We start from the raw sequence: 18,969 nt of genomic DNA on the forward strand, positions 1-18,969 counted from the left end.
GAAACTGCTCAAATTGACCAGGCACAGTGGCTCATTCCTGTAATCCCAGCACTTTGGGAAGCCAAGGTGGGTGGATCATTTGAGGTCAGGAGTTCAAGACCAGCCTGGCTAACATGGTGAAACCCCATCTCTACTAAATATACAAAAATTAGCCAGGTGTGGTGGCGCATGCCTGTAATCCCAGCCACTTGGGAGGCTGAGGCAGGAGAATCACTTGAACCCAGGAGGCAGAGGTTGCAGTGAGCCGAGATTATGCCACTGCACTCTTGGGTGATAGAGGGAGACCTGTCTCAGAGAAAAGAAACTGCTCAAACTGTGGAGGCTGGGCACTGGGGAAGTGGCCTTGCTATGGGAACTAAGCGATGGAAGTGCTCACCAGAATTAGGACGGAAAACCCTTTAACTCCTACAGTGTCTCTCCAGTTTGCTTTACTAACAAAGCTTTATATCATGCTGACTGACAGAGGAAAAACTATTTAAAGAGCTATTTAACCATTTTCTTCGAGCAGGTGAAAAAAAAAATATGAGAGGAGCTGGATGCAGTGGCTCATGCCTGTAATCCAGCACTTTGGGGAGGCCAAGGAACAGACATTGCTTAAGCCCAGGAGTTCAGGGCCAGCCTGGGCAACATAGTGAGACTGCTTCCCTACAAAAAATAAAAAAAGATGACACTTGCTTGTAGTCCCAACTACTCAGGAGGCTGAAGCAGGAGGATCACTTGAGCCCGAAAGGTTGAGGCTGCAGTGAGGTGTGTGCATGCCACTGCACTCCAGCCTGGACAACAGAGTGAGACCCTGTCTCTGAAAAAAAAAAAAGGAAAAAAGAAAGAAAAATATGAAAGGCAATAAATTTGGAGCAAAGAGACTGAAATCAATAACCAACACAGTGGAATATATATTAAAAAATTTAGAAACAAGGAGGATAGCATGATAACATCTGGCATGTATCGAATAGGTATTCCAGAAGGAGAGACTAAAGAGAATAAGAAAGAAGCACCATAGCAGCTGAGAATTTTTCAGATGTTATGAATACATGAATCCTCAGTTTCAAGAAATACAGTAAGTCTTAGCAGGATAAATAAAACTAAGTCCATTCCAAGAAACATAACAGTGAAATTGAAGATATACCAAACAAAGAGAAGGTATTAAAAGCAACCAGAGAAAAAGAGAAACCTACAAAGGAATTATGATTCTAACTTCAGGCTTTTTTAAAACAACAATAGAAACTAGTAGTCATTGATATAAAATTGCTAAAGTTATGAATATAAGGTGATACTGGAATAGCTAATTAAAGATGCTTTGTTGACAAAAACTGGATCTACAGCACAAGCAAACTGCTTAAGGCTGAAAAGGAAAAGATTTGTAGCTTACCTAATAACCAGATATGAAAATGAGTAAGTTATCTAACAGTTGGTATAAGAAAGAGGAAAAAAACACACTTAGTTAGCAATAAAACCTAGGGCATACTCGTAGAGGAAGGCTGGAGGAAAAGAAACTAGCTTAACAGTAATCATAGGGAAGGAAATACTTTTAGTAAATAATTGCCTAATTGTCAAAAGCAGTAGAGAAGTGTGAAAGGATGAAAACTGAGAATAAGCAATTAAAAGTTTTATTTTTGCTAAATTAATTATTTAACATTCCATGGGCGGGGGGGAACAGCTCTCGATTACAAAGAAGTTTGATTCTCTTTTCTTTTTTTATATATCTCTTGACCCAATTACCCTGTGACAAGTTTCTATTTTCTTTTAAAAGGATGATGTTTCCTCACCAGGAGATCTTGTTATAGCAGATGGAGGTAAATTGCACTTACTTCTATACTTAGTAGTATTATAAATTCATATTCTAATTATACTATGAGATCAATAAACTATTACAGTTTTATAATGTTTCATATATAAACATTTTTATTGACTGCAGTTGTAATCATTATAGGACATACTAGTTGACTGGGAATTTAACACTACTTTTAGTTGTTATAAAATCTTTAGGCAGTGACTCACTGAGCTTTTATGGAATATAGGTTTTGATGACATTATGACTTGATAAACTTGTATGTGAGACTTCATCATTAAAGTGTTGATCCAATAATATATTCAACTTCTTTTTCATTGTATGTGTACATTAAGAGTCATTCTTTATCACCTAGTTTCTACAAAGCTTTTCTGTGCCAGGTCTTGCTTCTACTTCCATCTGATATCAAGATAGAAATGCACTGTCACAAGAGTACACTCACTCCCACCAGCATCCCAGAGGAACAGTGCCTCACCCTGCCATAGTTCAACTAGGAATGAAAAAGTAGTTTTTGCTTAGTATGAATGATTACAGCTTGATTATGGTATAGATAATTATACTATTACACCTTGGAAATAGAGCATTAGAGCCTACACTTACTAGGTGGATAAAACTTAAATGTTACATCATTGTCATCTTGAATTTTAAAAATGTTTCTTCCCAATGACTTAAAATATTTTGATTCTAATTAAACTGAGATAAACTTAATACAGAAGGCTTCCATTAGAAACGTTTGCAATATTCAGTGTCTCATGGATTCACTTTGGCTTTTAGTTTATTTAAGTTAAAGCCTTGAATATTTGCCAGCCAGTGTGATATATACTACACATGCAAGAGTTGTATTTGCTGTGCAACTCTTTATTCCACTGTATTCTACCTACTTTGAACTGCTCTTAAAGTTTGTTGTAATATTTCCTATAGCTATTGTTAAAAGAAGCTTTTATGATGAGAAATGTGGTTGTTTTTTTCCCACATAGATTGAATTAAAAAATTTTAAAGTAAAGTTGCTACTTTTGTGAGCTTCATACAGTATCTGTTTAGTTACTATTACTTATTTAACTATAGATGGTCAACTGATGGAGGGTGATAAAGTATATTGGCCTACTCAATCAGCTTTAACCACACGTTTGAGGCGTCTCATCACTGCATACCAGCGTACTAATAAAAACAGACAAATTCAACAGATACAACCAACTTTCTCGGTGCCTACCAGTGTAATGCAGCCTATTTATGAGGAAGCCACTCTTAATCCTAAAATGGCAGCCAAGATAGAAAGACAGCAAAGGTAAGACAATAACACTAAATTTTTAATGCATTGTGTCTAAATATAGCTGTCCATTCTGAAGCCTATCTGGGTACAGTTTTCACACTTTGTGGAAAACATACATAGCATGTTGGTCAAAGCAAACTGCCTTGTGCATGTACACACATACACTAACACATTTATGTATGTATAAGTGTGGTAAAACTTACAAAGATTATTGTGTCTTATAGTTAACTAACCATACTTTAATCATTTTTTTGTCATGTTTAGGAACACTGAGGTATTTAAAAAATAAATAAATAACTGGGCACAGTGGCTAATGCCTATAATGCCAGCACTTTGGGAGGCCGAGGTGGGAAGATTGCTTGAGCTCAGGAGTTCCAGACCAGCCCCGGCAACAAAGCGAGACCCCCATCTCTACAAAAAAAGGCAAACATTAGCCAGGTGTGGTGGCGCATGCCTGTGGTCCCAGTCACTCAGGAGACTAAAGTGGGAGTATCACTTGAGCCCAGAAGGTCCGTGCTGCAGTGACATGTGATTGTGCCACTGCATTGCAGCCTAAGTGACAGAGCAAGACTGCCTCAAAAAGCAGAAACAAGTGAAGGTGTAGAGCAAACTCATGAATTGAATCATTGGCCGGCCGCCATGGCTCACACCTGTAATCCCAGCACTTTGGGAGGCTGAGGTGGGTGAATCGCTTGAGGCCAGGAGTTCGAGACCAGCCTGGCTAACATGGCAAAACCCCATCTCTACTAAAAATACAAAAATTAGCCAGTGTGGTGGTGTGCACCTTTAATCCCAGCTACTTAGGAGGCTGAGGCATGAGAATCACTTGAACCCAGGAGGCAGAGGTTGCAGTGAGCTGATATCACACCACTGAACTCCAGCCTAGCCTGAGTGACAGAGTGAGACCATCTCAAAAAAAAGAAAAGAATTACCAGTAGAACAAAAGTTTATGTTAACTAAATTCCATTCTATCATATTTTACATTTTATATCCAGACTTTTATGAAATATAAAAATGTACGGAAAGCATACATTCCTTTATTCAGAAGACAAATCCTTGGAACTACTGAAGTCAAAGGGAACAAATTGCAAGCGACCTTGTTAAAAAGACAGGCAAACTTCTCTCATTCCACAAGCTTTAACTTCTTGAATAGAGTACATGGGAAAGAATAGCTATCTTTGGCATAACCTGACTTCCTTGTTACCCGTGTCCTTGGATGTTCTCTGGAAGATATATTGTTCTTTTGATAAATTGTTCATTTGTTGTTTCATTTGTAGCACATTGATCATACTTAAAATTTAGTCTGACACTTAAGATTTTAGCTATCTTAGTCATAATTTTCAGATACTACTGACTCTGTAAATGAACTGTTTTTGGTATCTGTTGTTGCATAACAAACTACCCCAAAACACAGTGCTTTAAAACAGCATTAATTTTTTATTTCTCCCAATTCTGTGAGTTGACTCAGGTACTGCTGCTGCATTGTATACTGTTGGCTGGGTTTCTGAGATACCTAGAAGAGCCAAAGAGCCACAGTAGCCCCACTCATACGACTTAACAGTTGGTGCTAGCTGCCAGCTGGGAGTTCAGATCCCAAGAGTGACCATTCCAAGTAGAAAGGCAGAAGCTGCAGATTTCTTATGACACAGTCTCAGTAGTTACAAAATGTCATTTTTGCCACCCTCTGTTGGTCAGAAAAAGCCACAAGGCCAGCCCAGATTTAGGGAAAAGGGAAATAGATTCAACCTGTTAATGGGAAGAGTGGCAAAGCATTTGTGACCGTCTTTAATCTACTACAAATTTTCCCTCCATCTGTTGAATCGGGATTAATCTTCCTAAACTATTAGTTTTATCATAATATTCGATGGCTCCTTATTTAGTATAGGTAAAAAGTATTAAGTTCTTAAGCCTAAGTTTGAAGGTCTCTTCATTTTTGGTTTTAACATGCATTTCTAACTTTATCCACTTCTTTTCCCTCAGCCAGAGTGCCCTACTTATTCTTGACTTCATACCCTAGCCTATATTGTTTCTGTCACCTGGAACACCCTTTCTACCTGTTTATTTCACACCTAGCCCATCCTTCAGAGCTCAGCATATGGCCCATTTCCTCGAATAATTTTTTTTTTCTTGAGACAGAGTCTCCCTCCGTCACCCAGGCTGGAGTAAAGTGGCACAATCATGGCTCACTGCAGCCTCTGCCTCCGGGGTTAAAGCGATTCTCCTGCCTCAGCCTCCAGAGTGGCTGAGACTACAGGTGTGCATCACTATGCCTCACTAATTTTTGTATATTTAGTAGAGACTGGATTTCACCATGTTGGCCAGGCTTGTCTTGAACTCCTGACCTCAAGTGGTCCGTCTGCCTCAGCCTCCCAAAGTGCTGGGATTACAGGCATGAGCCACTGCACCCGGCCTCTTCTATTAATTTTTTTAACCAGTCTAGCTCACAGTATTCTATTTTTTGTACTCACGTAGCAACTCATCTAAGTAAACTACTTGTTTGTCACAATAATATTAAGATATTGTAATGAAATTCGTCTTTTCCTTTCTATGTCTTTCTCAATTGTATCTTCTTGGGAGTGGGCACTCTGTCATATTTTTTGTCCTGTGTAGTCTTTCAATTAATCGTTTTTCCCATTTTTATTCTTATTACACAGATTGAATGACTTGGGTTTCCCAAGCTAACTATTTTTACATCATAATTACATTAATCTTCTTAATGTATCACTATGATAAAAATGGCCCAATCACATTTTTCAAAGGTCTTTCCAATATGTTTTTTCTCATTTACACAACAATCCTGTGAGTTAAGCAAGGACAGGGTTCTACACATGCACTGAGGTTTGCAGATCTATGGTGCATGATGATAATATTACCATTTCAAAGCATCAGGAGTTTTCAACTGAAAGAGATTACTTTTACCCAGGCATTTAGGGCATTTCATAATCTGACCCAAACCCTATCTGGCTTTGTCCCCAATATAAGCCATATCCTTGTCAATCTGGAACACTCATCCTTCCCCTACAAGATGGAGCACTCCCTCTTTGCTTTCTCTGTGCTTTCTTCCTAGCTTTCCCTAACCGTAGCCTTGTCCCATCTGAAATGCCTCTTACTCTGTGTTGTCTTTCTTGATTGTCAAGTCTGAACTAATCCTTCTATCTTCTGTGTTCTCCTGAAAATTTTGGTTTCTTTAACTCATACAAATATAAGCCATTACCTTATACTATAAATGTGTTTGATCTTATCTTTTTCCTGAAGGGCAGGATCTTCTTATATGATTTTGTATCCTGTGCTTATTTTCTCACATAGTAAAAATGCAAAACACTATTATTGTCTGAAGGAATAGTGTATACTTTTAAAATTATGTTGAGGACACATGTAATCAGGACCTCCTGAGGCTGTGTTACAGGCACACATCCTTAGCTATTAAAAGTGATTTTTTTTTTTTCTTTTTTTTTTTTTTTGAGACAGAGTCTCGCTCTGTCGCCCAGGGTGGAGTGCAGTGGCATAATCTCAGCTCACTGTAAGCTCCGCCTCCTGGGTTCACGCCATTTTCCTGCCTCAGCTTCCCAAGTAGCTGGGGCTACAGGTGCCCGCCACCATGCCCAGCTAATTTTATTTTTGTATTTTTAGTAGAGACGAGGTTTCACCGTGTTAGCCAGGATGGTCTCTATCTCCTGACCTCATGATCTGCCCGCCTCAGCCTCCCAAAGTGCTGGGATTACAAGCGTGAGCCACTACACCCGGGCCATTAAAAGTAAATTTTTTTTAAAAAAGTATGGTTGGATAGATGAGTTAACTAGCATTTTAAAATGTTTTACAAGGCAGCAATCTTGTATTTAATCCTATAGTGTTAAGTACTTGAAATGTTTTAAGTTTGTATTATAGTAATTATATTTAGTATTAATATTAATTTTAGTGACCAGTGTGGTTTTTGTTTTAATCTGACTCAAAACAGATGGACAAGAAGAGAAGAAGCTGACTTTTATAGGGTTGTATCTACATTTGGAGTCGTTTTTGACCCTGACAGAGGCCAGTTTGATTGGACAAAATTTAGAGCTATGGCTAGGCTACATAAGAAAACTGATGATAGTTTGGAAAAATATTTGTATGCATTCATGTCCATGTGTCGGAGGGTATGTCGTCTTCCTTCCAAAGAAGGTATGTATAAAATTTCTTTTTTTTCCTTGTTTCGGTCAAAGAAGCAAAAATCACTAAAATTCAGAAATTTCCAATTTGTCTCTTTTATGTGAAATTTCAATACTATCTAACTCAACTTGTCAATAATTTGTTAGAATTGTAAATAAACTAGCTTAAAGATCCTCTATTCTTTAATCCTGCTATTAAAATGAGATCTAAAGAGAATAAAGGTATACACGGAGTTTTAAGAAAATAGGTAGAGTTTAGTGAAAGATTTATGATTAGGAGGTGGTAGAAGATAAAGGATTGCTTTTGTTAAACAGAACTAACCTATATTTTCAGTCCATCTTAGAGGAATTGCACTAGAGGGTTTATTTACCTGAATAATTTTGCAAGGAATGAAGCCCCCACTCGTAAGACATTTTAAAGAATTTTCTAGAAAAGATCTCCCAGGGCCATCTTCACAGAAGACTACTAAGCAGAGGTGTTGATGCAACTCAACTAAGGAATTGTTCTGGGATGCATTTCATTGTCTTCAAAGCCCAGAGACATAGCTCATCCTGTCAACAGTTCTTCTCAGTAATGCTATGTCATGAACAGTTGTCTCCATTCTTTGTTGTGTATGATTTCTGACTGCTAAACCCAATGGCCTGCTATTCCTGTTTTATAGTAAACAGATTTCCTTACTTGTTTTAAATGTATTTCCTAACAGATTTTTTTGTCAGTTCACTGAATGGAGTAGCCAATCACTTGATTACTAGGTAATTCAGAGTAGATTTCAGTCTGTTCTTAGGTCTACTGGAAAACCATAAATGAGTTTAAAATGACAGATAAAGCAAAATATTGTGTCATTTATAGTTGGCAAGAGGCCCTCATTTTTTAAAAATTTTCTTAATTCCCATCAATGATATAGTGATATGAATATATTTATCACTTTTGATTCTAGTTTTAAAAGGGAAAGGGCTAATTACTAAATAATCTTTGAAAATGTAGGGCTTCCTCAGAAATGTGAGTAAGGATATTTGAGGCAGGGGCATGAGGCGGTGGTGACCAGGCTCAGGCCAGGACCCCACTCCTTCCAGTGGCACCATGGGGAAGGCCGTGGGCAACCCAAAGCAGGCACTGCGCTGCGTGGCCAAGTCGTGGACAGTCCACATGGAGGTGCATCAGCACAGAGGCAGCACTGCAAAAAAGAAAAAAAAAAAGACATAAAGCTGAGTGTTAGAAAGATACTCACCAGGCTGGGCACAATGGCTCACGCCTGTAATCCCAGCACTTTGGGAGGCCGAGGTAGGAGGATCACTTGAGCCCAGAAGTTTGAGACAAGCCAGGGCAACATAGGGAGACCCCATCTCTACAAAAAAAAAAAAAAAAGCCACGTGTAGTGGTGCATGACTGTGGTCCCGGCTACTTGAGAGGCTAAGGCAGGATCTAGGACCTGGACCCAGGACCTAGGACTAGGACCCAGGAGGTCTAGGCTGCAGTGACCCATGATGACACCACTACACTTGATCTCGAGCAACAGACCTTGTCCCTAAAATAAATAAACAAAGTTTACTCACCAAACATAATACTGTGTTTGGTGATTACACGTGGACTGTTTGGTGAACCCTTTCTGACCAGGAATATGTAGGATTCTATTGTTGACACAGAATTAAAGGTTAAAGACCCATAGCTCATTGATTTGAGTGCATGCACTATTGCACTTCACATCTTCCAGCAGAATGAAGATGGCCCTAGCAGTGAAAATTTGGAGGAAGAGACAGAAGATATAATTGTGGCAAATCACGGGGTTCTGCCTGCAGCCAAATCCCATGGACTTTGGAACAGCCTAGTGTCTGATGTGGAAGTCAAATCACACCTTGATTATGTGATTAAAACCTTACCATTTTCAGACAAGAATGTCAACAGCAGCCTCGGCACCTGGAACCAGGTGGTGCTGCTGCAGGGTCTTCCAGGAACTGGAAAAACATTCCTATGTAAAGCATTAGCCCAGAAGTTGACTATTAAACTTTCAAGCAGGTATTGGTATGGCCAATTAATTGAAATAAATAGCCCTAGCCTCTTTTCTAAGCAGTTTTCCAAAAGTGACAAGCTGATAACTAAGATGTTCCAGAAGATTTAGGATTTGATTGATTATAAAGATGCTGTGGCATTTTCACTGATTGATGAGATAGAAAGTCTCACAGGCACCCGTAATGAAAGCCATCAGGCGCCATTGGCATGGTCAACGCTGTCTTGACCCAAATTAAATTAAAAGGCATTTTAATGTAGTGATTCCAACTACTTCCCAACATCACCGTGAAGACTGACATGGCTTTTGTGGACAGGTCTGCTATCAAGCAATGTATTGGTCTGCGCTCTGCAGCAGCCATCTTCAAAACTTACCTTTTTTGTTTGGAAGAACTTGTCAAGTGACAAGTCATATACCCTCCTCAGCAGCTTTTAACCCTCCAAAAGCTGGAGATGATTGGCTTCATTGAAAAAAATGTGTCAAAATTGAGCTTCCTTTTGAGTGACATTTCAAAGAAGATCGAAGGCCTCCATGGCCAATTCCTGAGGAAACTCCTTTTTCTGGCTCATATACTGTATGTCCAGGCTACACCAGGCTTTCTCTCTGGCCGTGGACAAGCAGTTTGAAGAGACGAAAGAAGGTTTCAGCTTGCATTTGGTCCTGAGCTTCCCATTCTATAGCTTTATAGTGGAGAGCACACAAATAGTAAGTAATACCACTTGCCTCACAACAGCCACCACTCTGGAAATCCTCTCTATAAAAATTTGCTTAGATCTGTCTACAAGCCAGAAACCTACAACACCAACCTTTGTTATAAGTATTATATTTACTTTAGTTTAAAATGCACATTAGAAGACAAACAGCTTGTCATTTTAACTGTTTTTAAAAGATAAATTCAAATGTTTAAAAGATAATTCAAATGTTAATTTGAATGTCTCTTTAGTTAAGAATTGTCTCAGTGTGGCCAGCGCAGTGACTCACGCCTGTAATCCCAACACTTTGGGAGGTCGATGTGGGTGGATCACTTTAGGTCAGGAGGTCGAGACCATCCTGGCCAATATGGTGAAACCCCGTCTCTACTAAAGATACAAAAAATTAGCTGGGTATAGTGGCACGCACCTGTAATCCCAGCTACTCGGGAGGCTGAGGCAGGAGAATTGCTTGAACCTGGGAGGTGGAGATTGCAGTGAGCTGAGATCGCGTCATTCCAGCCTGGGTGACAGAGTGAGACTCCGTCTCAAAAAAAAAAAAAAAAGAATTATCTAAGTGTGTTTATTTCCATCCTGCTTCCAACTGATAGGTATTATAGAAGAAGGAGAACTGTATCACCCTAAATAAGCATGTAATCATAGCATTAAAAAATGAACATATCATTCAAGCTAGAAGGTGGCAATGGCTTTATGATGTCAGCTTGATTAATGCAAAAATGGCTTGGAGACTTTTTAATGGATAAGAAAAACCTATTTCTATGTTAATAGAAATTGAGAGAAAATTCTAGATAACTGTTCTTTTATAATAATCAAACATGGTCCCATTTGCAGGAAGAGTGCAGACCTGCAGTGTTCAAGTGAGATACGTGCTAGATATCCCTCATAAACCAGTGCAGGCACACATGCATTGCTTGGATGTTCCCATTGTTTTGTTGGTTCAATAACATTATTCACATCTCAGGCCAGACATGGTGGCTTATGCCTGTAATCCCCACATTTTGGGAGGTCAAGGCTGGTGGGGCAACATGGTGAAACCCTGTCTATACTAAAAATACAAAAATTAGCCGGGCATGGTGGCGGGCACCCGTAATCCCAGCTGTTCGGGAGGCCAAGGCACGAGAATCGCTTGAGCCCAGAAGGCGGAGGTTGCAGTGAGCCAAGATCGCACCATTGCACTCCAGCATGCGCGATAGAGCAAGCCTTTGTCTGAAAAAAAGAAAAAAATAAAACAAAACATTATTCACATCTTAAATGATGATTCATGTTAATATAAGATAAATGGGACAATAACTGGTCTGTTAAATAATAGTTTTGCTTTTATGTCATGTTAAAATAAATTTCAGTTGCTTCTCTTAGCCTTTTGGCTAAGATCAAATGTAAAATTGATTTCATATTAATGCTTTGTTAAAAAAATGTGAGGTTGAGGTTCTACTTAGAGCATTTCTCAAATTTCCTCATTTTACAGTGTCCTTAATGTCTCAGTAATTTATTTCACAGCACTCAAGGCTAGAAGAATTACCTAACATTTCTGTCTAATTAATAATTAGGTCTGACAAGTCAATAAGTATTTATGTCCTCACAATCCAGTAATTATTTAAAAACACACTGAAAGAAAAAATAATACTTCTTTCTTTCTTAAGTAGCCATAATTACTAATCAAATGTGTGCACTGGTTGGGCACTGTATAACTTTTCAAATCTTAGAAGTAGACTGTGTACTTCCCACCTCGTTTCCAGCTCCATGTTGATTTTTGCATGGTCCTTGATTTTTTTTCAAATTTTTTTGTTTTGAACTACTTTTAAAATTACAGAAGAGTGCAAAAAATGTACAAGGAGTTTCCATCTATCTCTCACTCTTCCTCTCTCTCTCTCTCTCTCTTTTTTTTTTTTTTTTTTTTGAGACGGAGTCTCGCTCTGTCACCTAGGCTGGAGTGCAATGGCGTGATCTCGGCTCACTGCAAGCTCCACCCCGGGTTCACGCCATTCTCCTGCCTTAGCCTCCTGAGTAGCTGGGACTACAGGCGCCCGCCACCACGCCCGGCTAATTTTTTGTATTTTTTTAGTAGAGACGATGTTTCACTGTGTTGGCCAGGATGGTCTCCATCTCCTGACCTCGTGATCTGCCCGCCTCAGCCTCCCAAAGTGCTGGGATTACAGGCGTGAGCCACTGTGCCCGGCCCTTCCTCTCTTAATGTTAACATTTTACCAGAGTAATTATAGTATAATTATCAAAAGAGGAAATTAACATTAATGCCATTAATTAAACTACTTATTTTAGTTTTACCAATTTTTCAACTAATGTCCTTTTTTGTTCCAAGATCCTACAGTGTATTTGCTTTTTCTTTCTTGTTAGCTTCCTGCAGTCTGTAACAGGTTCTCAGCTATTCCTTATCTTTAATGACTTTGATACCTTTGAAAAGTGTTGATCAGTTATTTAGCTGTGTATCCCTCAATTTGAGCTTGTCTTATGTTTTTACATGAGTGGATTGAGGTCATGCATTTTTGGCAAGAGTGCCACAGAAATGATGTGTTCTCAGAATGTAATTCTGGGGGATTGGTGATGTCAATATGTCTTGTTACTGATGATGTGGACTTTAATTGTGTGGTTAAGGTAGTTTATGCCACATTTGGCCAGCGTAAAAATACTGTAATTAACAAATATCTTAAGCTTCACAAATCTTGTTTCTTCTGAAACTTTCACCCATTGATTTTTAGTATGTCTACAGCAGTTTTTTCTGTGGAATTCTGTAAGAAAGGATGTTTCCTTCTCTCTCGTCTGTTTAATAATCAGTTATTTATTCATATCAGTATGGATTCATGGATACTTATTCTATAGGTTACAATCCAGTATTGTCTTTATTTCTTGCTCAGATTGTTCCGTATTTGGCATTAGGAGCTGCTTATGTTGGTCCCTGCATTATTTCAGCAAGCCTGTATTTCTTGAGTACTTCCCAAGTGTCAGTAACCCACTTTTGCAAAGGCATAACCTTATCAAAGGGGAGGTAGCATGAGCTCATGTTGAAACTGAACTATCTCAAGCTAGTAATTTGTGCAGTGTTTGAAAGATGTGGCTGTGTTTCCCTACAAAATTTGAGAAAGCCCTTGTTGCCCCTGTGAGTTCATTCCAATGTCCTGTTCCCTTTTGCAGTTTGAGATATGCCAGCTTACATTTGTTTATGGAGTATCACTTAACACAAGCTTGTCCAGCCCATGGCCCAGGACAGCTTTGAATGCGGCCCAACACAAATTCGTAAACTTTCTTAAAATATCATGAGGTCGTGTTTTTTTTTTTTTTTTGCAATTTTTTAAAGCTCATCAGCTACCATTAGGGTTAGTGTATTTTATATGTGGCCCAATACAATTCGTCTTACAATGCAGCCCAGGGAAGCCAAAAGATTGGACAACCCTGAACAGTTCTAATTTATATTTATAAGTGAGTTTGAGCAAGTGTTTGTGTCTTTAAGACAAGTGTTATTAAATGCATAGGTCATAGGGAATTTCTTAAAAGAAAATTCCCAGTTCTATTAATGTACTTCCAAAATAATCTTATGTTTTACATTAACATCCAGTGTTTTATGTTACATGATTTTTAGTACTTATTTTTAAAACTTTCTCCTCACTGGAATTGCAGAATTTGAAAATCCTCACTGAATTTCTCCTCACTGAAAAGAAATTCTAGGAACTATACAGTGATATTACATGGAGGCACATTTTAGAAATGGTATTATTATAAATATATAAAGATGTGTTTATAATGATTTATTTATAGAGGATTTTTGAGATTAATATTTTTGTCCTTGTTTCAATATGTAGAATTGGTGGATCCAAATATTTTTATCCAGCCCATCACAGAAGAACGCGCTTCTAGGACTTTGTATCGCATTGAACTTCTAAGGAAAGTACGGGAACAGGCCCTTCGACATCCACAGTTGTTTGAACGCTTAAAGCTTTGTCATCCAAATCCAGATTTACCAGTCTGGTGGGAATGTGGCCCTCATGATAGAGATTTGCTTATTGGTGCTGCCAAACACGGGGTGAGCCGAACAGACTATCACATTCTTCGTGATCCTGAACTCTCATTTATGGCAGCTCAGAGGAACTACAGTCAAAGTAAGATAGCTCATTCAAGGACTTCTACCCCACTTTTACAGCAATATCAAGTAGCACTTTCTGCTTCTCCTCTTACCTCTCTACCTAGGATCCTAGATGCTAAAGGTATTATTCTAGAGGAGATGAAAGTTAAAAGTGAAAACCTTAAAGAGGAGCCTCAGTCTTCTGAAGAAGAATCTATGTCTTCTGTGGAAACCAGGACACTAATAAAATCTGAGCCTGTAAGTCCAAAGAATGGTGTTTTACCACAGGCTACTGGAGACCAGAAATCTGGTGGAAAAAGTGAAACAGACAGACGCATGGTTGCAGCCAGAACGGAACCCCTAACTCCAAACCCAGCTTCTAAGAAACCAAGAGTCCACAAAAGAGGATCGGAATCCAGCTCTGATTCTGACTCAGATTCTGAGAGATCATCCTGTTCTTCCAGATCATCTTCTTCCTCATCGTCCTCCTCTTCTTGCTCCCACTCTCGATCAGGCTCTAGTTCTTCTTCATCTTCATCTTGTTCTTCAGCATCTTCTTCATCCTCCTCCACCTCTTCTTCCTCCTCCTCCTCTTCATCTTCATCAGAAGAAAGCGACAGTGATGAAGAGGAAGCCCAAAAACGAGGTACTATGCATAAAATAATTCTACATTTTTAAGATAACTTTTCTTCTTTTTTTTTTGGAGACAGTTTTGCTCTTGTTGCCCAGGCTGGAGTGCAATGGTGCAATCTCAGCTCACTTCAACCTCTACCTCCTGGGTTCACGCGACTCTCCTGCCTCAGCCTCCCAAGTAGCTGGGATTACAGGCCTGTGCCACCATGCCCGGCTAATTTTGTATTTTTAGTAGAGATTGGGTTTCTCCATGTTGGTCAGGCTGATCTCAAACTCCTGACCTCAAGTGATTTGCCCACCTCGGCCTCCCAAAGTGCTGGGATTACAGGCTTGAGCCACCAGGCCCGGCCTAATATAACTTTTCAAGTGAAAATGAAAAGAACTTGCTTCAGGTAACTTAAGGATGTTTAAAATTATTTGCTTAAGGTGTTTTTTTTTGTTTCTTTGTTTTGAAACGGAGTCTTGCTCTGTCGCCTAGGCTGGAGTGCAGTGGCATGATCTCAGCTCACTGCAACCTCCGCCTCCCGGGTTCAAGCAATTCTCCTGCCTCAGCCTCCTGAGTAGCTAGGATTACAGGCACCCACCACCATGTCCAGCTAATTTTTGTATTTTTGTAGAGACATTCACCATGTTGGCCAGGCCAGTCTTGAACTCTTGACCTTAGGCGATCCGCCTGCCTTAGCCTCCCAAAGTGCTGGGATTACAGGCATAAGCCACTGCGCCTGGCCTGTTTGCTTTAGTTTTATATATACAAATTTTCTTAGGAAAGCACTATTGAGAAGAAAACTAGAGTTACTGATACAAATTCCCTATTCAATATTCAAGGCATTGCAAAGTAATCAAGCAATTTAATTAGAAATTTTATACAATAGTTTTATTTCTTTGTGATTGTCTTAAATTAAATATTGTATTTTTCCCAGGAACAAGTTGATTAGTGAACAAGTAAAAGATAATATTATATAGCAGTCACCAAGAGTCTTAGACCAATGAGAATATGATAAGCCATTTGTCAGCCATGACAAATGCTTGTCAGCAGAACAATGTTTGGTGGTCCCCTTCTGCAGAAGCTGTTGCAGCAGTCCACCAGTTCAGGGACAAGAAAATGAGCCCAATTAAACATGAGCAGGAGCTGGGGTTTCTTATAACAACTCCATAGGCATAACTTTCAGGGTTGCTGCAAGGAACATGCCCAGTTCTAAGAGTTACAGGAGTCACCTCATCAAGAGAATTATGGTATCCTCATCAGGTATTTATAGTTCTGCCAATCCAGATGAAGTCTACCAATCAGGAGTTGTTTTCAAAATAATGAGTAATGAAGTCAGACGTAGTGCACACCTGTAATCCGAGCTACTTGAGAGGCTGAGGCAGGAGTATTGCTTGAGTCTAGGAGTTCTGTCCAGGCTGTGCGACACAAGACCCTGTCTAATAATGATAGGTACTTTTTTTATATTCTAGGTGATTTTCTTCCCTTTTTTTATCATTTGTTTTTACTTCTAACATTTTCATTTTCAGATGTTTCTGAATAATTATATAAGATATTTCTATATAAAACTATTTTATGTAGTCTTTAAAAAATATGATTATAATTGTTCTTAGCAGAAAGCACTACTCACATGAAAGCCTATGATGAAGAAAGCGTCGCATCACTGAGCACTACACAGGATGAGACTCAGGATAGTTTTCAGATGAACAATGGGACACCAGAGTCTGCGTACATCTTACAAGGTGGATATATGCTGGCAGCCTCATATTGGCCAAAGGTAAAGAAATAATTTCTTATTGGGATAGGTCATTTCTTAGTATTTTTCTGTATTGCTTCAATGGTAGGTATTCTTACTATGTGGAAAAACAGGTCAGTGTAAAATGTAGGATAACATTTTGGTGTTAGCTTCAAAAGTATAAATTACTACTATCAAGTAAATAGTTCTGCTTTAATGTATATGCTTCTCAACATAACTTTAGAATATTTAGAGTAAAAGATAATGAATCCTTACTTTCAAGTTAATCTTAAAGTGCTTCTTTATGAAATAGGTGCTTTTGACTGAGTCTCCTTGAAGAAGTTTACTGTTGCCAGTTGTGACCTAGAAAGAAAAGTTCATTTAAATACATGTACATTCAGTGGAAGAAGAAAGATTGGATTAATAAAATTTTTCTTCCTTTTTTTTTTTTTTGAGTCTCGCTCTGTCGCCCAAGCTGGCTTACAGTGGCACGATCTTGACTCACTGCAACCTCCACCTCCCAGGTTCATGCAATTCTCCTGCCTCAGCCTCCCAAGTAGCTGAGATTACAGGCATCCACCACCCTGCCTGGCTAATTTTTGTATTTTTAGTAGAGACAGGGTTTCACCATGTTGGCCAGGATGGTCTCGAACTCCTGACCTCAAATGATCCGCCTGCCTCGGCCTCCCAAAGTGCTGAGATTACAGGTGTGAGCCAGTGTGCCCGACCAATTTGTCTTCCATTATGTGACTAGACTAGTGCTGGAATACTTAACTTTAAGAATGAGATTGGGAAATGGGAGAATGGAGGGCTTTTCTCCTCTTCTGTTGTTAAGTTGTTTGAACTTTTTATTAGGAGTTTCTATTACTTTTTAATTATAACAACAAACATAAAACTATCTTTGTGGTATAATTTTTTGTCTGTCTGTTTGTTTTTGAGACACGGTCTCACTCTGTCACCCAGGCTGGAGTATAGTGGCACAATTTTTTAATTTTTTGCAGAGACGGGGTTTTGCTATGCTGCCCAGGCTGGTCTCAGTCTCCTGGCTTCAAGCAGTCCTCCCACCTTGGCCTCCCAAAGTGCTGGGATTACAGACAGGTGTGAGCCACCACGCCTGCTTATGGTATAATATTTTTGAACTTCACCAAAGGGAATCTGTACTCAAATAACTTGTTGCAGAATTGTAATATATATATGTGAGAATATGTATGCGTAGCACATACACATATATTGAACTAGGGTTAAATCCATAAAGACTTGAGCTATTTGATCTCCAAAATTCTGATCTAATTATTAAAATTATACTTTGATGTTGCACGCTTTTCTAGGATCGTGTGATGATCAATAGGTTGGACAGTATTTGTCAAACAGTTCTGAAAGGAAAGTGGCCTTCAGCTAGAAGAAACTATGATGCTAACACAGTGGCTTCTTTCTATACCACAAAACTGCTGGACAGCCCTGGAGCAGCTACAGAATACAGCGAGCCCAGTGTACCCACTCCCCCAGGTGCCGGCGTTAAAGAAGAACATGATCAGTCAACACAGATGTCAAAGGTGAAGAAGCATGTACGAGAAAAGGAGTTTACAGTGAAAATCAAAGACGTATGTGTATTTTTATTGCCCTAGGGCCTGATTGCGATTGCGGTGTGCAGCATGCTTTTCCTGCAAATGGCTGCCTGCTCTTACTCTTCCTTCCTTCACATACCTGTTTCTTGGTATTTGGATTATTTTCTTTATGATATCCAGGTTATTAAACTTGAATGTTCTACTAGAGGGATCGTCATTAAATAATGCTTTTCTCCTTATGCTTCTGAAAATAGTTCTAATCAAAATGCTTTCTTAAACAGTGTGACAATTTCTAATTGTTTCGGTTCTTTTATATAGTATTTAAATGGTATGTCAGTGTACTTTCTGTTTTAAACATTTAGCATGCCCTGTTAATCAGTAATGTTTCATTTTTTAATAATTTTTGAAGCTTAACTTACTACCTACTGTCGAAAACATAGGTAATGTCCTCCAAAATGTCATATGACTAATGTACATAGAGATGTATGTCTAAAGTTGAAAATGTTACAATGTACTAGTCACATGTAAAACCTTGTTTTGCTCAGAAAAATGTGTAGAGTACTTGTATTTTTTTCATTCAAGATAGAAAATGTGGTGTTATTATAGAAATTGATTTAAAATGTTTTTATTTGATTTATGAATGAGAAATGAACTTCTTTGATGTTTCAGGATTTTTACTTCATTTTTTTTCCTCAGTAAAAAATTTTTTTCTTCAGTAAAATAAAAAAAATTCCTCTTAATATCCTGCAGTAAGATTTTTTTTTTTAAACAGTTTTCTGTCTTAATAATAGTATTTATTTAACAGGAAGGTGGTTTGAAGTTGACATTTCAGAAGCAAGGGCTTGCTCAGAAAAGACCATTTGATGGTGAAGATGGTGCTCTGGGGCAGCAGCAGTACCTCACTCGGCTTCGAGAGCTTCAAAATGCATCAGAGACCAGCCTCGTCAATTTCCCAAAATCCATACCAGTATCAGGTGAATATGCAAGTAATAATTGTCTTATTATGAAATATTTTCTGTCATGTCTAAATCTTTTATAGATGCTTGTAACAAAAATTTATT

The 18,969-nt window shown here is 38.7% G+C and overlaps 2 protein-coding genes and 1 pseudogene across 16 annotated transcripts in view; 2 read left to right on the plus strand and 1 right to left on the minus strand.

The window, feature by feature from the left end:
* CHD9 (chromodomain helicase DNA binding protein 9) overlaps positions 1 to 18,969 on the plus strand; it is a 281,390-nt gene that overhangs the window by 243,437 nt on the left and 18,984 nt on the right. For 9 of the 15 annotated variants that reach the window (XM_033218386.1, XM_033218384.1, XM_033218391.1 and 6 more), the window contains 7 exons: positions 1,751 to 1,793; positions 2,855 to 3,074; positions 7,015 to 7,217; positions 13,733 to 14,638; positions 16,222 to 16,385; positions 17,672 to 17,944; positions 18,714 to 18,882. In XM_033218386.1, coding sequence (XP_033074277.1) covers positions 1,751 to 1,793; positions 2,855 to 3,074; positions 7,015 to 7,217; positions 13,733 to 14,638; positions 16,222 to 16,385; positions 17,672 to 17,944; positions 18,714 to 18,882 — 1,978 coding nt within the window. The remainder of the gene's footprint in view (positions 1 to 1,750; positions 1,794 to 2,854; positions 3,075 to 7,014; positions 7,218 to 13,732; positions 14,639 to 16,221; positions 16,386 to 17,671; positions 17,945 to 18,713; positions 18,883 to 18,969) is intronic. The other 6 variants (XM_033218388.1, XM_033218394.1, XM_033218396.1 and 3 more) reach the window with 3 other exon arrangements.
* The window catches only part of LOC117087788 (golgin subfamily A member 6-like protein 1), a 66,442-nt gene continuing 55,714 nt past the window's right edge, over positions 8,242 to 18,969 (minus strand). The window contains 2 exon segments of the mRNA XM_033218411.1: positions 8,242 to 8,379; positions 16,620 to 16,706. Of these exon segments, the coding sequence (XP_033074302.1) occupies positions 16,646 to 16,706 (61 nt within the window). The 3' untranslated portion in view covers positions 8,242 to 8,379; positions 16,620 to 16,645.
* On the plus strand, positions 8,267 to 10,272 carry LOC117087787 (annotated as a pseudogene).

The sequence above is a fragment of the Trachypithecus francoisi genome, unplaced genomic scaffold (assembly GCF_009764315.1).
Source record: "Trachypithecus francoisi isolate TF-2019V2 unplaced genomic scaffold, Tfra_2.0 Lachesis_group10, whole genome shotgun sequence".
Lineage (NCBI taxonomy): Eukaryota > Metazoa > Chordata > Mammalia > Primates > Cercopithecidae > Trachypithecus > Trachypithecus francoisi.